Genomic DNA, 18,340 nt, shown 5'->3' on the forward strand with positions numbered 1-18,340 from the left:
CTTTTCATGCACGTTTATGCGTTTTTATTAACTTATTGGATCAACATAGTGCAACCCCAATCAATCCCTTTACCATAAAGTAAATTCAAAGAAAAAAATAAACAGTGTTTATCTTCTCATGTTAAGTGTTGTTAGAATATCTGAATCAGAACCCATCTTAATTTTCTCTGTTTCTTAGGATACCAATCATGTCTTAGAGCTGAAAGTTCAACAGAAACAAAATAACTTGTAGTATTTTGGACTGAAAGATCCATAAAACTGAAGATAAATAGTCATATGGCCTTGATGAATAACCCAATGTTTGACAAACTGTTCAATTTTGCTATTACAAAGAGCATTCTTCATACTCTAGCTAGAAAAAAATATGAAAAAAATAAGTTATATGGATATAAAGTAGGATCATCATATACCAAAGAAGAATCAGAATAGATATATCAAAAATTAGGGATCAATGTGTATGAAAAATAGCTAGACAGTGTTGTTAAGGAAGGAATTACTTTACCTCTTGCAAAGCAAGTGTCGCAGTATGGGCATATAATAATATACAGAAATCAAGTTACCATGAATGAATATGGGGGCAATTATGATTACCCAATGCATATATAGATTGCTCCAGCTGTTGCTTTGGATGGGAATGTCATGGGGACTAATCTCAGCGGTAGCACATAGCTGCTGCTGCAACGATAGTAAGCAATCTGCTAATGGAAAACAATCTGCATCCAGAATTCAGAAGGTATACTGCGTGATGTAAAATTGGTATACATACCAATGATCCTCCTACCATGAATTGTCTCCTTTAGTGAAGTGTATATACTAAATAAATTTCAATCCGGTTGAACGGAGACGGTAGAAACCTGAAGTAGAGCCGAAAGAAAACCAATCCCTCCTTTCTTAATTCTTGAAGAATATGAGGAATAACATAACAAATCAATCTAGTGTGACCGAAAGCAGAAGCCAATTTATTGGATGAAAAATATATGGCTGCATACCTTCGGGAGGTTCGGTGTGTTCAAGGTGAAGGGGAGGTTGAAGATTTCAGGGGAGGAAGAAACTAAGAAAACAAATCGAACGACGTTTCGTGGTGAGGAGCTCGACAGCCATGAAATCTGATCGGTTTTTAATGTCGGCCATTAAGACTACTCGTTGGTGGGTACCGACAGTTTCTGTTTTTTGTGATATGCCGAGGAGGCGAGCAGCCTAGGAGGTGGGATGGAGCGAGGAAGGTGGGGAAACGGCGCGGCTGGTGGGCCAGTTGCGTGCGCGCGCGGAGGTTGGGGAAGGCGGCTCGACGGAGACACATGATCGTCGGGGAGGGAGGATGAAGGAGAGATGCGCGGCTGAGATGGACTCGCCTCTCGCGTGCGCGTAGGGGAAACGGACGGCCACGACGCGCAGCTGGCAGGCCCGTCGCATGCTTGCGCGCCCAGGGGGAACCCGGCGCGGCGGAGACCGCGGCTGGCGGCGGTAGGAAGCACGAGCGCGAGAGACCGATCGATTGCCCTGGCTTTGGAGTGGATAAGGTTCGGGAGACGGAACGTGTTGGGCTATTGGGCTTTTACATCGATGTAGGCTGTGGATAGCGTCCATCCTAGCGACGCGCAGGACCAGATCAAATGGCTATCAACCAACCTGATGTAAGCGATATAGAGGACCATCAAAATCTGATCGAACGGGTGTGGATCAACTTGATGACGTGGAGCAACCACAGGGCAGGAAATTCCAGAAGTGGGGATGATTTGTATAGGTATATAGGATTTGTGCTGGGGATGAGTATTTTTATGGGCCTTTTTAATTAGAAACAACAAAAAGAGAGTCCATTTGTGCCTTTTCTTATCCTTTCGTGGAGTGGGCCTTTTTGACTCACTCAAAAGCCCAAGCCCACATGTTTTTGTTGGGCTTTTTTTTAAGTGATAAAACAAAAAGGCCAAAGCCCAGATGACCTAGATCGGGCAACAGATGGGTGACACATGTGTTGATCGTGTGGTGAGAAATCCTGCTGAAAGGAGAAAATTTTCAGCTGTGAGGCACATACAGTCTAACCCCAATTTATATGGCAGTACCTCTTCTTGTTCTTGGTTTACCAACCCATCCTGCAAAATGTCTTATCCGATATATTCTCTTCTATTTGTTGTGATGGTCATTGAACTCTCTAGTATTTTCTAAAACCGTATAACAGTTTTGTACTCCCTCCGTCCCATAATATAAGGGATTTTGACTTTTTACTTACACTGTTTGACCACTCGTCTTATTCAAAAAATATTAGAATCATTATTGAATTTTTTGTGACTTACTTTATTATCCAAAGTACTTTAAGCACAACTTTTCTTTTTTTTATATTTGCACAATTTTTTTTGAATAAGACGAGTGGTCAAACAGTGCAAGAAAAACTTAAAGTCTCTTATATTATTGGACGGAGGGAGTAATAGACAAATTTGTATCTGTGTTCTGCCGCTTCCTCTCTTCCTCTCACAACTTTAGTCCTTGCTTAGAACAATGAGGTGGAGACAGATGGTAAACAAGCACTTTCATTTCTATGCTTTTCTCTCCTCTTTCCCATTTTCTATTGATCAATTGTTCTTCTTTCTATTTTTCCTATCTCTTCAACATGACTTAATTATGTTTTTGCTGTGTGCAGTGCAGAGTCCTTGCCAGAGAGTTTCAACCATCAAGACTCCGATCTGTACTTTCCATTGTGTCCATAGAATAGGTTAGTATATGCAAAATCACTCCTACATAACCTACAGTATTTTTTTAAGGGAATAAGAAGACCTATTGTTTATTGCTTTCAATGTTTCTACTTTTAGGATATTATTTTGAGGCCATGAAAGTATGCTTTCTATTGCCCAAAAAAAATGTTTGAGTGCTTCTAATATTCTAGTTTTTCCAGTCGTTCAGGACCTTTTTTTTTTTATATAAAAGGCAGTTGCCTGGTTTTAATTGAAAGCATAAGAACATCTTACAATAGCTGCTGCCTTTGTCAGGTTATAATCCAAAACCACCCGAATCTGCCACGACTAAACCAGTTCACTGAACAGAATAGAGGCCAAAAATGAAAGCATTAATTTCTTATTAGTTTTTTTCTCAATGGAGCAGGCAGCATCTTCTTCGTATCACCTACTTGTTGAAGTGGCGTCACCCTTGAGAGACCAAGGCCGAGCAGCTTGGCATGGAGCAGGCATCTGAACTTCAGAAGTTGTCCACCACCTCCTCGGCGAATCTCGCTGGAACCAAAAGCCTCCGCTGTTTCAAAAATGACAAGACCAGTCTTTTAAAACATGTTTATCTTAGAACCCTCCTATTTCAAACAGAAATGCAAAAACTTTCTGCACAATCTGCATCAACCTCGTATTTTTCAAGTTCTGTAACCAGTTCGAAGCAAACATAAGTAACAAGGATGGGGAATCGGAGGGAGGAGCGACGGGAGAGGGGGCGCGGGAGGGAGAGAGGGGCGACGGGAGGGAGGGAGGTGGGGACGGAGGGGGCGCGGGAGGGGAGGAGCGACGGGAGGGAGGGAGGTGGGGACTGATGGGAGGTGGGAGGGGGGTGTAGAATAGTTATTCTAGAGGAGGGGTGTATAAGAGAGCTACTATATATATATGTGTGTGTGTTTGTGTGTAAACTATATTTAGTTTGTGCTACTTCAATTAAATAAGTCAGATTCTCCGAGGTTTTCGGCGATTTGAGGACAAGCAACATGTGTGTAGGGTAGGTGTTTTTTAATATTGTACTACTCAGATTACATTTTCTGTCTTTTGTAACCCATGTCATTGGGAAGGAAGCAAATATTTCAATGATATAAGATACTGCACTATTTCTTTCCTAGGAGTAGGACCAGCAATCGCTGATTTTTATCCACGTGAACATTTACCTTGTTCTTCCCATTTTTTTCTTGTTTTATATGGTTACTTTTTTTAAAAAAAATGAATATACTTTCGGCCTATGCGTAACGAGCTATAGGCAATTATATATTACACCAAATTACTCAAAAGTGTTCACAATCTATTGAGACAAAAAACACACCAATTTGACATAAAGCAACACAAACTAATAAGCACCAACACAAGATTAAAGACCCACAATTATTGAATCCTATTTTTGAACCTCTATCCAAACTTGTCAAAAATATGCATAACTGCTCACTCAAGTTTATGACATGCAATATTTATTAGCTTGATGTCTTCATCATACCTTTGTAGTTGGAGCCCAACACTGAAGTCAGTAAGTTGCCCTAAAAAGTACTTGCATATAAGTTTTTGATGATGCTTTATCAAAAACAGTATCATTTCTACTAAGCATAGAGCCTAACATATTGCAGATGCTCCTACAAGAATAATTTTCTTGTTTTTTTATTAATACCCACAAACCAATCCCTAAAAATATGAGATATACTATGCGGAGCATATAACCCACAAGCAATATGTACTACTCTCCAAAGAAAACTTGGATAATGGCAATCCAAGAATAAATGATAAATTATCATTTTTCATATAAAAATAACATCTCATACTACCATTCCAATTCCTAGTAGTCAAATTATATTTTGTTAACACTCACTACAACGGTAATCACCATCTCAATCGGGCGGCAACCCCCATCTCAATCGGGCATGGCGCCCGTCATAGCCTAGAAGTCACCGATGTAAGTAGTTATCTCAATCGGGCATACGCTTGTTATAGATGAAGCTATCTCAATCGGGCACCAAGTAAAGCGCGTCACCGATAGCTTCGACCCAGAGGACCAGTCACACTAGAGCCCGTCACAGAAGACCTATCTCAATCGGACCCCAATTAGACCCCGTCATAGATGAGTACTAATCTCAATCGGGCATAAGTGCCAAGTATTCTAATGACCTGGTATATTGATATCTTTTCTGCAATTGACAAAATCTGGCTCCAACTGTGCCAGACCTAGCACTGATGTGTTACTCATCGTTGCCGATTAGTAGCAAAACCCAACACTGATATGTTGTCAGGCAATTAGTGTTGGATGATTATAAGACCTAGGCGTACGTTGATGTATCGTCGGTTGAAACATGCGGATAGAGGGGACTTGTTTTTTGGGGCGGGAAACAATCATCAGTGCCTGGTTTTATCGTTATCAATGATGGGGCAATGTGCTATTATGTGGTACTAGTGACCATTACCCACGGCGATGAGGTCATCTGTGAACTTCGATAGGATACGTCGGACAAGGATTTTCTACACCTAGGTGCTATGGCACCCATCATTTATATGTGACTCAAATAGTTATAAAAAGAATTGAAAAAAAATAGTAACATCATTTGTGATGATACAAGTCTATACACAAACATACAAGACTAAATTTGATCTACAACTAGAGAAACAAAAATAATAAAATCAGACAGTGAATAGTACCGGCCCGTACAGTACAGATAAAATTTGTTATTTTTATTTCTTCATATATCGATCGAATTTAGACTTGTATGTTTGTATAGTGTCTCATATTATCATGATCTATCTTATCAAATTTTATGAAATTTTTATATAATCTATTATATTATTAAAGGAATAGAAAAATGAGCCTCCACGTTCGCTCTCATGGCCAAGAAATTCTTATATTAATCGGAGAAAAATAAAAAAGCAGAGTCCATATAGAAATACAATTTAGAAATAGCTGAAATTCGGAATTAAAAAATAAGGAATATTAGAAGAGGAGACTAGAGTCCATTTAGAAATACAATTTAGAAATAGTTGAAATTAGGAATTAAAAAATAAGGAATATTAGAATAGAAGACTAGAGTCCATATAGAAATACAATTAGGAAATAACTGAAATTCAGAATTAAAAATAAGGAATATTAAAAGTAGAGTATAGAGTCCATATAGAAATACAATTAGGAAATAACCGAAATTTAGAATTAAAAATAAGGAATATTAGAAGTAGAGTATAGAGTCTATATAGAAATACAATTAAGAAAAAAAATAGAAATTCGGAATTAAAAAATAAGGAATATTAGAAGTAGAGTATAGAGTCCATATAAGAATTTAAAACTAACTAAAATTTGGAATAAACATAATAAAATTAAAAGTAGAGTTTACAGTGCGTATAAAAATACAATTTATAAATAACTACAATTCGAAATTAAGAAAATCATGGTAAGAAGAGTTTAAAGTCAATATAGGAATACAATTTAGAAGTTACTAAAATTCGAAATTAAAAATTAAAGAATATTGAAAGATGAGTTTAGAGTCCACATAGAAATACAATTAGAAATAGTAAAAAATCAGAAATAAAAATAAATAATATTGGAAGAAGAGCATAGAGTCTATATAGAAATACAATTTACAGAAAATTCGAAATTAAAAAAAGGAAATATTAAAAGACGAGTCTAGTGTCCAATATAATTTACAAATAACTAAAATTTGATATTAAAAATAATTAATAACTAACACGTATATAAAATACAATATGAATATTACACATTAGTAGTTTTGTAAAGTTACTGTAAAATTTAAAATTATGTTGTTATTTTAATATATTTGAATAATATAATGAGAAAACATATATGCTATTATATGAGAGAAAATATAATGATGCTAGCCGCGCAATCTGCGCGGGCCACCATGTTAGTTGTTTAAATTAGATGCATACAACTAGGTGCCATGGCACTTAGGTGTAGAAAATACTTTGCGAGGATACGTTGTAATGAGCATTTACCTACGGATCACCCAACATACAATATAGTCACTATTACGAAAATCGTTTTTTTTTCAGCGGTTAAAAATCGTTTTTAAGCAGTGTGTGATCTACACTGCCCGTGCATGTCTACGAGACTATAACCATAGTGCAGCTAGGTTCCTTCCCTTGTCTGCCAAAAAGCAATATTTGTATCAATACCTCCCTCGCTCCTCACTCCATACACCTTCTTTCCACCTCTCCATCGTCCTTGACACTCCATGCCATGTCCATGCTCATGTAGCTACAAAAGCAACGCCAATGACAGCATGCAATCATGCAGCATAGCTCGATCGAACTAGCTATAGCTATAGCTGTATCTCAAAATTAATGGCCTCCGGCGGCGGGAACAAGAGGGCGTGGGTGGCTGACCTGGAGGGGGGCCTCGCCGGCGCCGGTGCGGCGTCGGAGCGCGCGCTGTGGTCGAAGCACTCCGTCCACCGCGTCCCCGCCGCCGTCAAGGACCTCCACCCGCACGCCTACCGCCCGCAGGTGGTGTCGCTGGGCCCCTTCCACCACGGCGACCCGCGGCTGGTGCCCATTGTTGATTAATTTCAGCTGTGGCCCAATGCAAGCCGATTCTCTCGGAGCTGAACGGGAGGATGAATTAGTCTAGCAGGAGTTTGTTAGAGATGCAAATAAGTCGCGAATCAGTTGATCGTGACCGAGTCTAGCGCTGGCAGTGGCGCGGGTGTGTGCATGGAGTTCAGAGAAAAGCGGATCGTGGGATGGCGCGATTTTGCCTCGGATTCCTATTTTTTTGCGTTGAGTATAAGTAGTTCTCTTAGCTCTTTATTCTTTTTGTAAGGTTTACATTCAGTTGAATGAGAAAAACCCCAAAAAATTGCCCCATACATTCTCGCAAGAATTCTTTCTCTGAAACTTCTCCTCTGCTCTGTTTGCTGCTCTGTTCGTTGTTGCCGCTGCAGTTCTTGCCGTGCTGGACGTGAATAGTCTGCCAGCAAGGTGTTTGATCGGAGTTTTTTGCTATCGCCAACAAGTGGTATCAGAGCACTCAGGTTGAGGGCTGATCTGACACCATGGCGTTGGTTCCGGCGGGAGCGGGAGCGGATCCGGCGAGGGGGAGCTCAGGGAGTGCTTTCTCCTACCCACAACTCACGGCAACGAACTACACCAGCTGGTGCATTCGGGTTCAGGCGATGATGGAGGACCAGGGCGTCTGGGACGCCATCGAGCCGGCGGCCGGGGTGGCCGTCGACCCAACAAGGGACAAGAAGGCGAGGTCCCATCTGCTGCAGTCCTTGCCGGAGGACTTGCTGATGCAGGTGGCGAAGAAGAGATCGGCGAAGGAAGTGTGGGATTGCTTGAAGACAAGGTTCGTGGGCGCGGACCGCGTTCACGAAGCGCGCTTGCAGACGTTGAAGGGTGAATTTGGTGCCATGGTGATGGAGCCAGGGGAAACTCTGGATCAGTACGCGGGCCGCATCACCGCGATGAGCGTGCGTCACTCGGCGTTGGGCTCGACGCTGGGTGATTCCGCGATGGTGAAGAAGCTGTTCGACACGGTGCCGGAAAAATTCGTCAGCCTCGTTGCAGGTATTGAGCAATTTTATGACATTGATACTATGCCATTTGAGGAGGCAGTGGGTCGACTGAAGGCCTATGAGGAGCGCGTGCGGAAGAAGAAGGCTGCTGCCGGCGGGGTCACCGCCGACGGGCAGGTGCTCCTCACTCAAGCGGAGTGGGAAGCTCGCTTCAAGAAGAACGGCGGGGAATCCTCGTCACCACAGAAGAACAAACCTTCAGGTGAAGGTGCTGGGCGCGGCCAGGGCGGTCGCGGTCGCGGCAGAGGCCGTGGCGCAAGCGGACGCGGCGGGACGCCGCGGGGCGACTCAGGTGCAGGCTCTGGCAGCGGTGGCCGTGACAAGAGTCACATCAAGTGCTTCAATTGAGAGGAGTACGGGCACTACTCTAACCAATGCCCACATCCGAAGAAGAAGAAGGGAGAAGCACATCTTGCACAGACGGAGGACGCCGGGCCTGCCCTGTTGCTTGCGGTGACGGAGGATGTGCCAGAGCGCGCGTCGTGCGGCTTGGTCGTACGCGAGCAGCGCGTGTGGCCCAAGCTGCTGCTGGCAGACGCTGGTGGACATGCTGGCGATGTCTGGTTCCTGGACAACGGGGCCAGCAACCACATGACCGGCGATCGAAGCAAATTCCGGGAGTTGGACGAGTCGATCACCGGACGGGTGAAGTTCGGCGATGCTTCCACAGTGCAGATCAAGGGGAAGGGGACGATTCTTTTTTCATGCAAGAACGGTGATCAATGGCTGCTACAGGATGTCTACTACATCCCCAGTCTGCAATGTAACATGGTGAGTTTGGGCCAACTAACAGAGACCGGGCATCGCGTGGTCATGGATGAGGATGTACTCGAAGTGTTCGACAAAAGTCCATGGTGGCTGGTGATGAAGGTGAGGCGCACTGTAAATCGTCTTTACCGAATTGAGTTGAAGCTGGCGCATCCCGTGTCCCTGCTGTCCAGCCTCGACGACCCGGCTTGGCTGTGGCATGCGCGGCTAGGACACGTAAATTTTCAAGCAATGAAACTGCTGGTGGACAAGGAGATGGCGGGGGGTGTTCCGGCAATCGTCCACCCGAATCAGCTGTGCCAATCTTGCCTGGTGGCGAAACAGGCCAGGGCGCCGTTCCCGGCGGCGGCGCACTTCAGGGCGGAGGAGCCGCTCGAGCTGCTGCACATGGATCTGTGCGGCCCGATTACACCGAGTACGATGTCTGGTAATCGCTATTTTTTTCTGATAGTTGATGATTATTCCCGGTGGATGTGGGTGTTCGTGCTCAAGACAAAGGATCAATCGCTCGATGCTTTCGTAAAGTTCAAGCCACTGGCCGAGAACATAGCTGGGCGGCGCGTGAAGACGTTGCGGTCAGACCGGGGTGGTGAATTCCTGTCAGGCAAGTTTGCACAGGTGTGCGAGGAGGCGGGGATTCAGCGTCACCTGACAGCGCCGTACTCGCCCCAGCAAAACGGGGTGGTGGAGAGGCGCAACCGCACGGTGATGGCCATGGCACGCTCACTGCTGAAGGGGATGCGCGTACCGGGCAGGTTTTGGGGGGAGGCGGTGCGCCACGCGGTGCATCTCCTTAACCGGCTCCCGACGAAGGCAATGGGTGATCGTACTCCGTTCGAGGCATGGACGGGGAGGAAGCCGCAGCTGGGACATCTCAAGGTGTTCGGCTGCACGGCACACGCGAAAAACACGCAGCCGCACCTCAAGAAGCTGGACGACAGGAGTGCACCGTACGTGTATCTCGGCGTGGAGGAAGGAGCAAGGCTCATCGTCTGTTCGATCCGCGTCGTGGGCGCATACATGTAAGTCGTGACGTTGTATTTGAGGAAAATGTGCCTTGGGAGTGGACATCAGCTGCAGGACAGGAGCCAACGGATTTCGCGGTGGAGGAGGAGCCTGGTGAGCAGCTGCCGAGCCCGGCAACAGCGGCCGGCGTGGTACCGTCGTACCGGGCACCGTCTCCTGGCAGGCGCGCCGAGAAGGAAGCAGTGGTGGCGGCAGAAGAAGTACCGTCGCCGACAACCCCGGTGGCAGCATCACCGACTCTGCCTGGAACGCCCACGCCCGGTTCTCCATCGACAAACTCTGCCGGGGTGGTGCCGTCACCGGGCACAGATGACAACATCGATACTGATGATGGGCCTAGGCGGTATAGATCGCTGGCAGATGTCCTGCGTGAGGCCCCGCGTGTGGATTTGGTGGAGGACGAATGTGATGGAGAGGCGCTCCTAGCTGAGTCAGAAGAGCCATCAAGCTATCGAGAAGCTGCCGGCCAACCTGCGTGGGAAGAAGCAATGCAGAGGGAGATGGAGGCAATCGAGAAGAACAAAACGTGGGAGTTGGCCATGTTGCCAGCCGGGCACCGAGCGATTGGGCTGAAATGGGTGTATAAGCTCAAGAAGAACACGGCAGGGGAGATAATCAAGCACAAGGCACGGTTGGTTGCAAAAGGATATGTGCAGAAACAAGGGGTCGATTTTGAAGAGGTGTTTGCTCCGGTAGCGAGGCTTGATACCGTTCGTGTTGTGCTTGCAGTGGCGGCTGATCGCCGCTGGCAGGTTCATCATCTTGATGTCAAATCGGCATTCCTTAATGGTGAACTTGAAGAAGAGGTGTATGTTGCACAGCCGGAAGGGTTTGCTAGATCAGGAAAAGAGCATCTTGTGCTCAAGCTGCATAAGGCATTGTATGGACTCAGGCAGGCACCGCGAGCCTGGAATATACGCCTGGACAGAAGCTTGAGGGAGCTCGGCTTTGATCGGTGTACGCAGGAGCAGGCAGTATACACCCGAGGCAGAGGGAGTGATGGCATAATTGTCGGCGTTTACGTTGATGATCTCATTGTCACCGGAGAAAATCCCTCTGAATTGAAGGTTTTCAAGGAACAAATGATGGGGGAGTTTGAGATGAGTGATCTCGGTTTGCTCACATATTATCTCGGGATAGAGGTTGATCAGGATGAGAGTGCTACCACATTGAAACAGACTGCATATGCCAAGAAATTACTGTCTCAGTTTGGGATGATGGAGTGCAACTCAGTTTCAATTCCAATCGATCCGAGATCGCAGCTGAGCAAGGATCCAGAAGGTCACCCGGTGGATGCAACTGAGTATCGGCGGATCATTGGTTGTCTTCGGTATTTGCTTCACACGAGGCCGGATCTGTCATATGCTGTCGGGGTGGCAAGCAGGTTCATGGAGAGGCCAACCGTGATGCATTTCAAGGCTGTAAAGCAAATTCTCAGATACATCAAGGGAACGATGGATTATGGTCTCGTGTATGCTGCAGGCACTGGGGCACTGGAGATTACTGGGTACACTGACAGTGACCTCGCCGGGGACTTAGATGATCGGCGCAGCACAGGTGGAATGGCGTTCTACATCAATCAGAGTCTGGTGGCGTGGAGCTCGCAAAAGCAGAAAACTGTGGCACTATCGTCGTGTGAAGCCGAGTTCATGGCAGCCACGACGGCGGCCTGTCAAGCGCTCTGGTTAAGAGTGTTGCTAGCAGAAGTGGCGGGAGTGGAGGAGAAAGCAGTGAAGCTCTTCGTCGACAATAGGTCAGCAATTGCATTGATGAAGAACCCGGTGTTTCATGGGAGAAGTAAGCATATTGACACCCGTTATCACTTCATACGGGAGTGTGTGGATGGCGGGCAAATTGTTGTGGAGTTCGTGGGACTGAGGAGCAGCGGGCGGATGCACTGACGAAAGGGTTGCCGGCGGCGAAGCTGGCGACGGCGAGACACCTTCTTGGTGTTCGTTCACTAGGGCCACGGCAGAATTAAGGGGGAGATTGTTGATTAATTTCAGCTGTGGCCCAATGCAAGCCGATTCTCTCGGAGCTGAACGGGAGGATGAATTAGTCTAGCAGGAGTTTGTTAGAGATGCAAATAAGTCGCGAATCAGTTGATCATGACCGAGTCTAGCGCTGGCAGTGGCGCGGGTGTGTGCATGGAGTTCAGAGAAAAGCGGATCGTGGGATGGCGCGATTTTGCCTCGGATTCCTATTTTTTTGCGTTGAGTATAAGTAGTTCTCTTAGCTCTTTATTCTTTTTGTAAGGTTTACATTCAGTTGAATGAGAAAAACCCCAAAAAATTGCCCCATACATTCTCGCAAGAATTCTTTCTCTGAAACTTCTCCTCTGCTCTGTTTGCTGCTCTGTTCGTTGTTGCCGCTGCAGTTCTTGCCGTGCCGGACGTGAATAGTCTGCCAGCAAGGTGTTTGATCGGAGTTTTTTGCTATCGCCAACACCCATGGAGCCGCACAAGCTCCGCGCTGTCGCGCGCTTCGTCGGGAGGAGCCGCAAGCCGGTGGCGGAGTTCGTCGCCGCCGTGGAGGCGGCGGCGGTGGCGCTGGAGGAGTCGTACCAGGACCTCGCCGGCGAGTGGCGCGGCGAGAGGTTCCTGCAGGTGATGTTCACCGACGGGTGCTTCCTGCTGGAGATGATGAGGACGGCGAAGGTGATCGGCGGCGGCGGCGGCGGAAAGCACGACGAAGCGAGCGGCGCCGTCGGCGGATACGCGCACAACGATCCGGTGTTCGGCCGCCACGGCGCGGTGTACATGGTGCCGTACGTCCGCCGCGACATGCTCATCGTGGAGAACCAGCTGCCTCTCCTCCTCCTCCAGAAGCTCGTCGCCGTCGAGACCGGCAAAGAATCCCAAGAAATGGTAATGGACACCATTGATGCTGATCGATCGATCTCTCTTCCACCATTGCTAGCTAAGCTAACCATTAATGAATTACTTGGAAAAGGGTGACGTCGAGTATGAAGTGAAGAAGATGGTGCTGAGGTTCATCTCGCCGTCGTGCAAGACGCCGCCGGCGAAGGAACACCGGGCGCTCCACCCGCTCGACTTGTTCCGCAAGAGCTTGCTCAGCGGCCAGCACCAGAGACCACGCGGCGACCGGGGCAGCGCAGGCGCCGGGAGAGACGACCGCCGCCGCGACGACGACGAGGAGGCCAACGGCGGCATCATCCGGTCGGCGGCGGAGCTCTACGAGGCGGGCATCCGGTTCAGGCGTAGCCCGACGGCGAGCCTCCACGACATCACCTTCCGCCGCGGCGTGCTCGCCCTGCCGTTCGTCGTCGTCGACGACTCCACCGAGTACGCGTTCCTCAACCTCATGGCGTTCGAGCGCCTCCACGCCGGCGCCGGCAACGACGTCACCGCCTACGTCCTCTTCATGGACAGCATCATCGACTCGGCCCGCGACGCGGCGCTGCTCACCGCGAGGGGGGTGATCCAGAACGCCGTCGGCAGCGACAAGGCGGTGGCGAGGCTGTTCAACGGGCTCTCCAAGGACGTCGTCGCGCTGGACGACGCCGGCGGCGGCGACGGCGAGCTCGACGCGGTGCGGCGCGCGGTGAGCCGCTACTGCCGGAAGCCGTGCCACGTGTGGCGCGCCAACCTGGTGCACACCTACTTCCGGAGCCCCTGGGCGTTCATGTCGCTCGCCGCCGCCGTCTTCCTCCTCGCCATGACGGTGGCGCAGACCGTCTACACCGTCCTGCCCTTCTACCAGCAGGGTGGCAATGGCGGTGAAGCCACGTATGCTGCTCCGGCTCCACGTTGACAATCTCGATCGCTTGATGTCTATATATGTCTTACGTACGCATTGGCCTCTGTTTGGATTGGCTCACTTTCCACTGAGAAGATGTTCTATGTTTTGCTTTCTGTTTGATCGATCGTCGAAATATTCAAATCTTGAGATGACACGTTGTCCTTCCTTTTAGCTTCACATCTTTCCGGTAAAATATTTGGGGACTGTCTATATGTGTTTGACACAAAACCTTCTAAAAAATTCGTGTGAATTTTGAACCATCAGATTTTGCTTTAAGATTGATGCACCATCCCTAAGCCTAACCCCACACCACTACCCGGCCTCGCCTCTTCCCCCTCCCCCCTCCCCCCTCCTGTCCTCTCATCCTCCTCAAGATGGTGGCAGCGAGGTGCCCTGCACCGCCATAGTCTTCGACGGCTCCTTGCCGCTGGATCCGTCACCTTCGGCCGTTGCCTCCTAACCACAAGCTCGCTTTGCTTGCTCTTGTCTCCAATACCGGCCCACCGTCCTCTTCCACGGCTCTGATGCCACTGCCAACGCCTCGCCGCTCTCATGTCCACCACCAGGCCACCGTCTCCATTGAAATCCTTCTAAACCAAAAGATCTTCTAGACCATGGGATCTCCTATCGTTCCTATGGTTTGCATTTTCGATTTCAACCAAAATTTCGGCGATTTTGATAGGACCGAAATTTACAAGATTTCATGATTTTCGACACTTCTCGAACCAAAATCTATTGAAATTTAACATATTTTGACTGTATTTGAATAAACTTTGACCAGATAAAATCCAAAGATTTGAATATTTCGACGATCGATCAAACAGAAAGCAAAACAAAACAGAACATCTTCTCAGTGAAAAGTGAGCCAATCCAAACAGAGGCCAATGCGTACGCGAGACATATATACGTGCCATCAATTATTGCCACCCTGGTAGAATGGCAGGACGGTGTAGACGGTCTGCATGACGGTCAAGACGAGGAGGAAGACGGCGGCGGCGAGCGACATGAGCGACCAGGGGCTCCGGAAGTAGGTGTGCACCAGGTTGGCGCGCCACCGGTGCCACCGCCGCCGGCAGTAGGCGTTCACCTCCCGGTGCACGCCGTCCAGCGCGCTCCGCGGCTCCAGCACCACGCCGCGCGACAGCCCGCTGAACATCCGCGCCACCGCCTTGTCGCTCCCCAGCGTGTTGTGCACCACGCGCCGCGCCGCCAGCAGCGCCACGTCGCGCGGCGAGTCGATCATGTTGTCCATGAAGAACACGTAGGCCGTCACCTCGTTGCCGCCGCCGCCGCCGCCGGCGTGGAGGCGCTCGAACGCCATGAGGTTGAGGAGCATGTACTCGGTGGTGTCGTCGACGGCGATGGCGGGGAGACTGAGCACGCCGCGGTGGAAGCGGATGTCGAGGAGGCTGCTCGTCGGGCTGCGGCGGAACCGGATGCCGGCCTCGTACAGCTCCTCCGCCGACCGGATAATGTCGTCGGTGGGCGCCGTCTCCGGCGCCGGCGCGCGGGGAGACGGCGCCGGGCCGAATAGGAGGCTCCGGCGGAGGATGTCGAGCGGGTGGAGCGCCAGCCCGACGCCGGTCACCGGAGGCCACGCCGTCGGCGACAGGAAGTTATGCACTAACCTGTTGATGTAGTCCTCGTTCTGCTTGCATGCGTGCAAGCATTTCAAGAACAGGTATCAGCTAGTAATATACTCCGTCCGTCCAAAAAAAAATCTATTACTAAATTTGACATAGTCTAGTACAATAAATCTGGATAGATATATTACATCTAGTACTAGATTGATTAATATATTAAGTAGCTCTCAAACCGCCAAATGACATCCTATAAACACTCTCCAATCGTCAAGTGACATCCTGAAATCTAACCATCTATTTTTATTTAAATCGATGGACCCATTGTTTTATATAGTTAGATCTATTTTGTAAAAAAATAAATATCCAAAACCAACATCCGGTTCCAATTTATACGTACGAATAAACAAAATTAATAGTTTGGCATCATACGAACGTATTTACTGTATGTCCTTCCCTTCTGTGTTACTTCCTCTGTTTTTTCTATTTCATGAGAAATTAAAATCAATATTATTTTTACAGGAAGAAAATCACAAATAGACCGACTACTAGGTCAGCTCTCCATCTGTCATATCAAACATCCCATGAACACTTATAAGTCACTACGTGGTACTATTAAAGAAAGTATACTAGAAAATCTTAAAAAATACAAAACAAGTGACCACTTATTTCTAATTAAATTGACAGTTACAGTGTTGTAGGTTGTTAGAATTTTTTAATAATAAATCCAAAACCTTTCACCCTCCCTCCTCACCCCCGTGCGGTGTTAAAGTCCATTAAACATTTTATAAACAGTTCTAAGCTGCTATATTACATTCTTAAATTAAAAAAATATTTTAAAAAATATTATATACTTAAAATTCCATTAAACATCCTATATATTCTTCTAAGCCACCAAGTGACACCTTACAAAAGTTTCTAGATTGCCAAGTGACACTCTTATCTGATCATCGATTTTCATTTAAATCGTGGATTCATTATTTTATTTTTAGAAGGTTAGATCATTTTCTTGAAACAAAACACACAAGTGAAACCTCCCCATCACGTACCTACTAACGAGCTATCTTCATGAGAAATTAAAATTAAAATTATTTTTACATTAAAAAAACCACAAATAGACCTCCACCTTCTAAGTCTAGCAGGTCATGCTCTATCACTCTAAACATCCTACGAGCACTTATAAACTGGCACGTGGTACTATTAAATTAGAAAAAAAATTAGTAAATCTTTAAAAAAAAAAGAACAAAGCATACGGCGTGCGGCGTTAGGCTTTTTAATAAGAAAAACCCAAACTTCTCTCCCTCCCTCCCTACTCCTGTGTAGCGTTAAAATCTTAAACATCATATAAACGCTTCTAGGTCCTATTTGACATTCTTAAATTAGAGAAAACTCTTAGAAGTTTTGGGAAAAAAAAACTCAACCATCAAATTTGACATAAATGGATGGACACATTATTTTAGGTTATTAGATCTATTTTTTTAAAAGGAACACCCCAAACCTCCTTCCCTCCCTCCTCCTTTGTGGTATACAGTGTTAAAAGTCCATTACCTATCTTAAATAAGAGAAAATCCTAAAAATTCTAAAAAACCAAAACATTCGACCATCGGTTTCAACATAAACATCTGACACATTAAACATTAATTTAGGTGATTAGATTAATCATCTAGAAAAACATCCCTCCCTTTCTACCCGTGTATAGCGTGCGCCGTTCTTTTATCTCTGGTTTTTTATCTCCTTGACAATTAAAATTTAAATTATCTATATGGGCAAAAAAAACACAAATGGACCTCCATCTATTACTTATATTCTGTTAGGCATCTAACGACTTTCAACCAACTTAATTAATTTCTCTTAACATACATATGAGGGCTATGTACCTATACACATTCACCTTGATACTTTTAAAATGATCTTTTTAGGAGATAAATAAATATTCTTAAGAAGGATGATCATAGCGTCCGAATTACACAGATGATCTATGAAGTTAGTAATCATAACAACTAAAAATCTAGCAATATAGACAATAGGTTGAAAATAAAGGTGTGGTCGGTTGCACATCATACCGAAACCATGTGGGTTACATCTAGGAATCTTAACAGTGAAACAACCTTGAGGCGGTCTTAGCAATAAATCAAGTCAATTCCATATAGGAATTAAAGACCATGACCATTTTTTATTTTTGGTAAAACTTGCTACAGTACATTGTAAAGTCTTACATAGAACAATCTAGAAACGTTATTTGTTATAAGACGGTCCACTTTAGTGTTGATTTGCTAAAAATACTATGGCCTTTACTTCAATATTTCTTGGAAAATTTAGAACTTAAGACTTTATCCCATGCTAGGTTATATGCACTTATATTTTTATCTCAAATTGCAAAGATCAAATCATATCAAGGATGACTCATAGAATGAAAATATCCAAAAGAAAGAATAAAAAATGGATATGAAATAAATTGAAAATTGAACAAATGCCGTTGGATTTAAAACCCATTCTAAATAGAAACAATCAAACATTTTAGGAGGACTATTAGAATGAAAATATATATAAAAAATAAAATACAATCAAACAAAAAAAATTGATATTATTGGATTTCTTTTGGGGTTGAAAGATACTCCCTCCATTCCAAAATATATGGCACAACTACTTTTAGAGATGTTTCATAACATAAGAAATGCATGCATGCGTGCAATTAATTAGCAGCTCATCTCCTCTAAATTATTACTTTTTAAAATCCTACACTTACAAGATCTTTAATTATATTGGTTGCAAGTATTGAATTAGTTAGGTTGATTAAAAAAAGATTGTTTCTTGGATTTTAGTTAAGAATGGTTATGCCTTATATTTTGAAATGGAGGGGGTATCCTCCTAGGGAGTTAAAATACCCTAAATTTTCTCATAAAAACCATCTCCATTGTCTCGACACGATATTTTCTCATCAATT

At 45.9% G+C, this 18,340-nt stretch overlaps 2 protein-coding genes and 1 long non-coding RNA gene across 3 annotated transcripts; 1 reads left to right on the forward strand and 2 right to left on the reverse strand.

The window, feature by feature from the left end:
- Window positions 1-2,888: 2,888 nt before the first annotated feature.
- LOC127757937 (uncharacterized) lies at window positions 2,889-7,379 on the reverse strand. Its single transcript, XR_008013562.1, has 3 exons — window positions 7,068-7,379; window positions 6,858-6,939; window positions 2,889-3,240 (listed from the first exon to the last, which is right to left on the reverse strand). It is a non-coding gene; the product is annotated as an uncharacterized LOC127757937 (long non-coding RNA).
- Window positions 7,026-13,958, forward strand: LOC127757936 (UPF0481 protein At3g47200-like). Its single transcript, XM_052283527.1, has 3 exons — window positions 7,026-7,231; window positions 12,501-12,921; window positions 13,007-13,958. The coding sequence occupies exons 1-3, from the start codon at window positions 7,026-7,028 to the stop codon at window positions 13,826-13,828; spliced, it is 1,449 nt and encodes a 482-aa protein (XP_052139487.1). The 3' UTR covers window positions 13,829-13,958.
- Window positions 13,959-14,729: 771 nt separating this feature from the next.
- Window positions 14,730-17,468, reverse strand: LOC127756323 (UPF0481 protein At3g47200-like). The gene is made up of 2 exons (XM_052281694.1): window positions 17,460-17,468; window positions 14,730-15,464 (listed from the first exon to the last, which is right to left on the reverse strand). The coding sequence occupies exons 1-2, from the start codon at window positions 17,466-17,468 to the stop codon at window positions 14,730-14,732; spliced, it is 744 nt and encodes a 247-aa protein (XP_052137654.1).
- Between the last annotated feature and the right edge of the window lie 872 nt (window positions 17,469-18,340).

This window comes from Oryza glaberrima, chromosome 12 (assembly GCF_000147395.1).
Source record: "Oryza glaberrima chromosome 12, OglaRS2, whole genome shotgun sequence".
Lineage (NCBI taxonomy): Eukaryota > Viridiplantae > Streptophyta > Magnoliopsida > Poales > Poaceae > Oryza > Oryza glaberrima.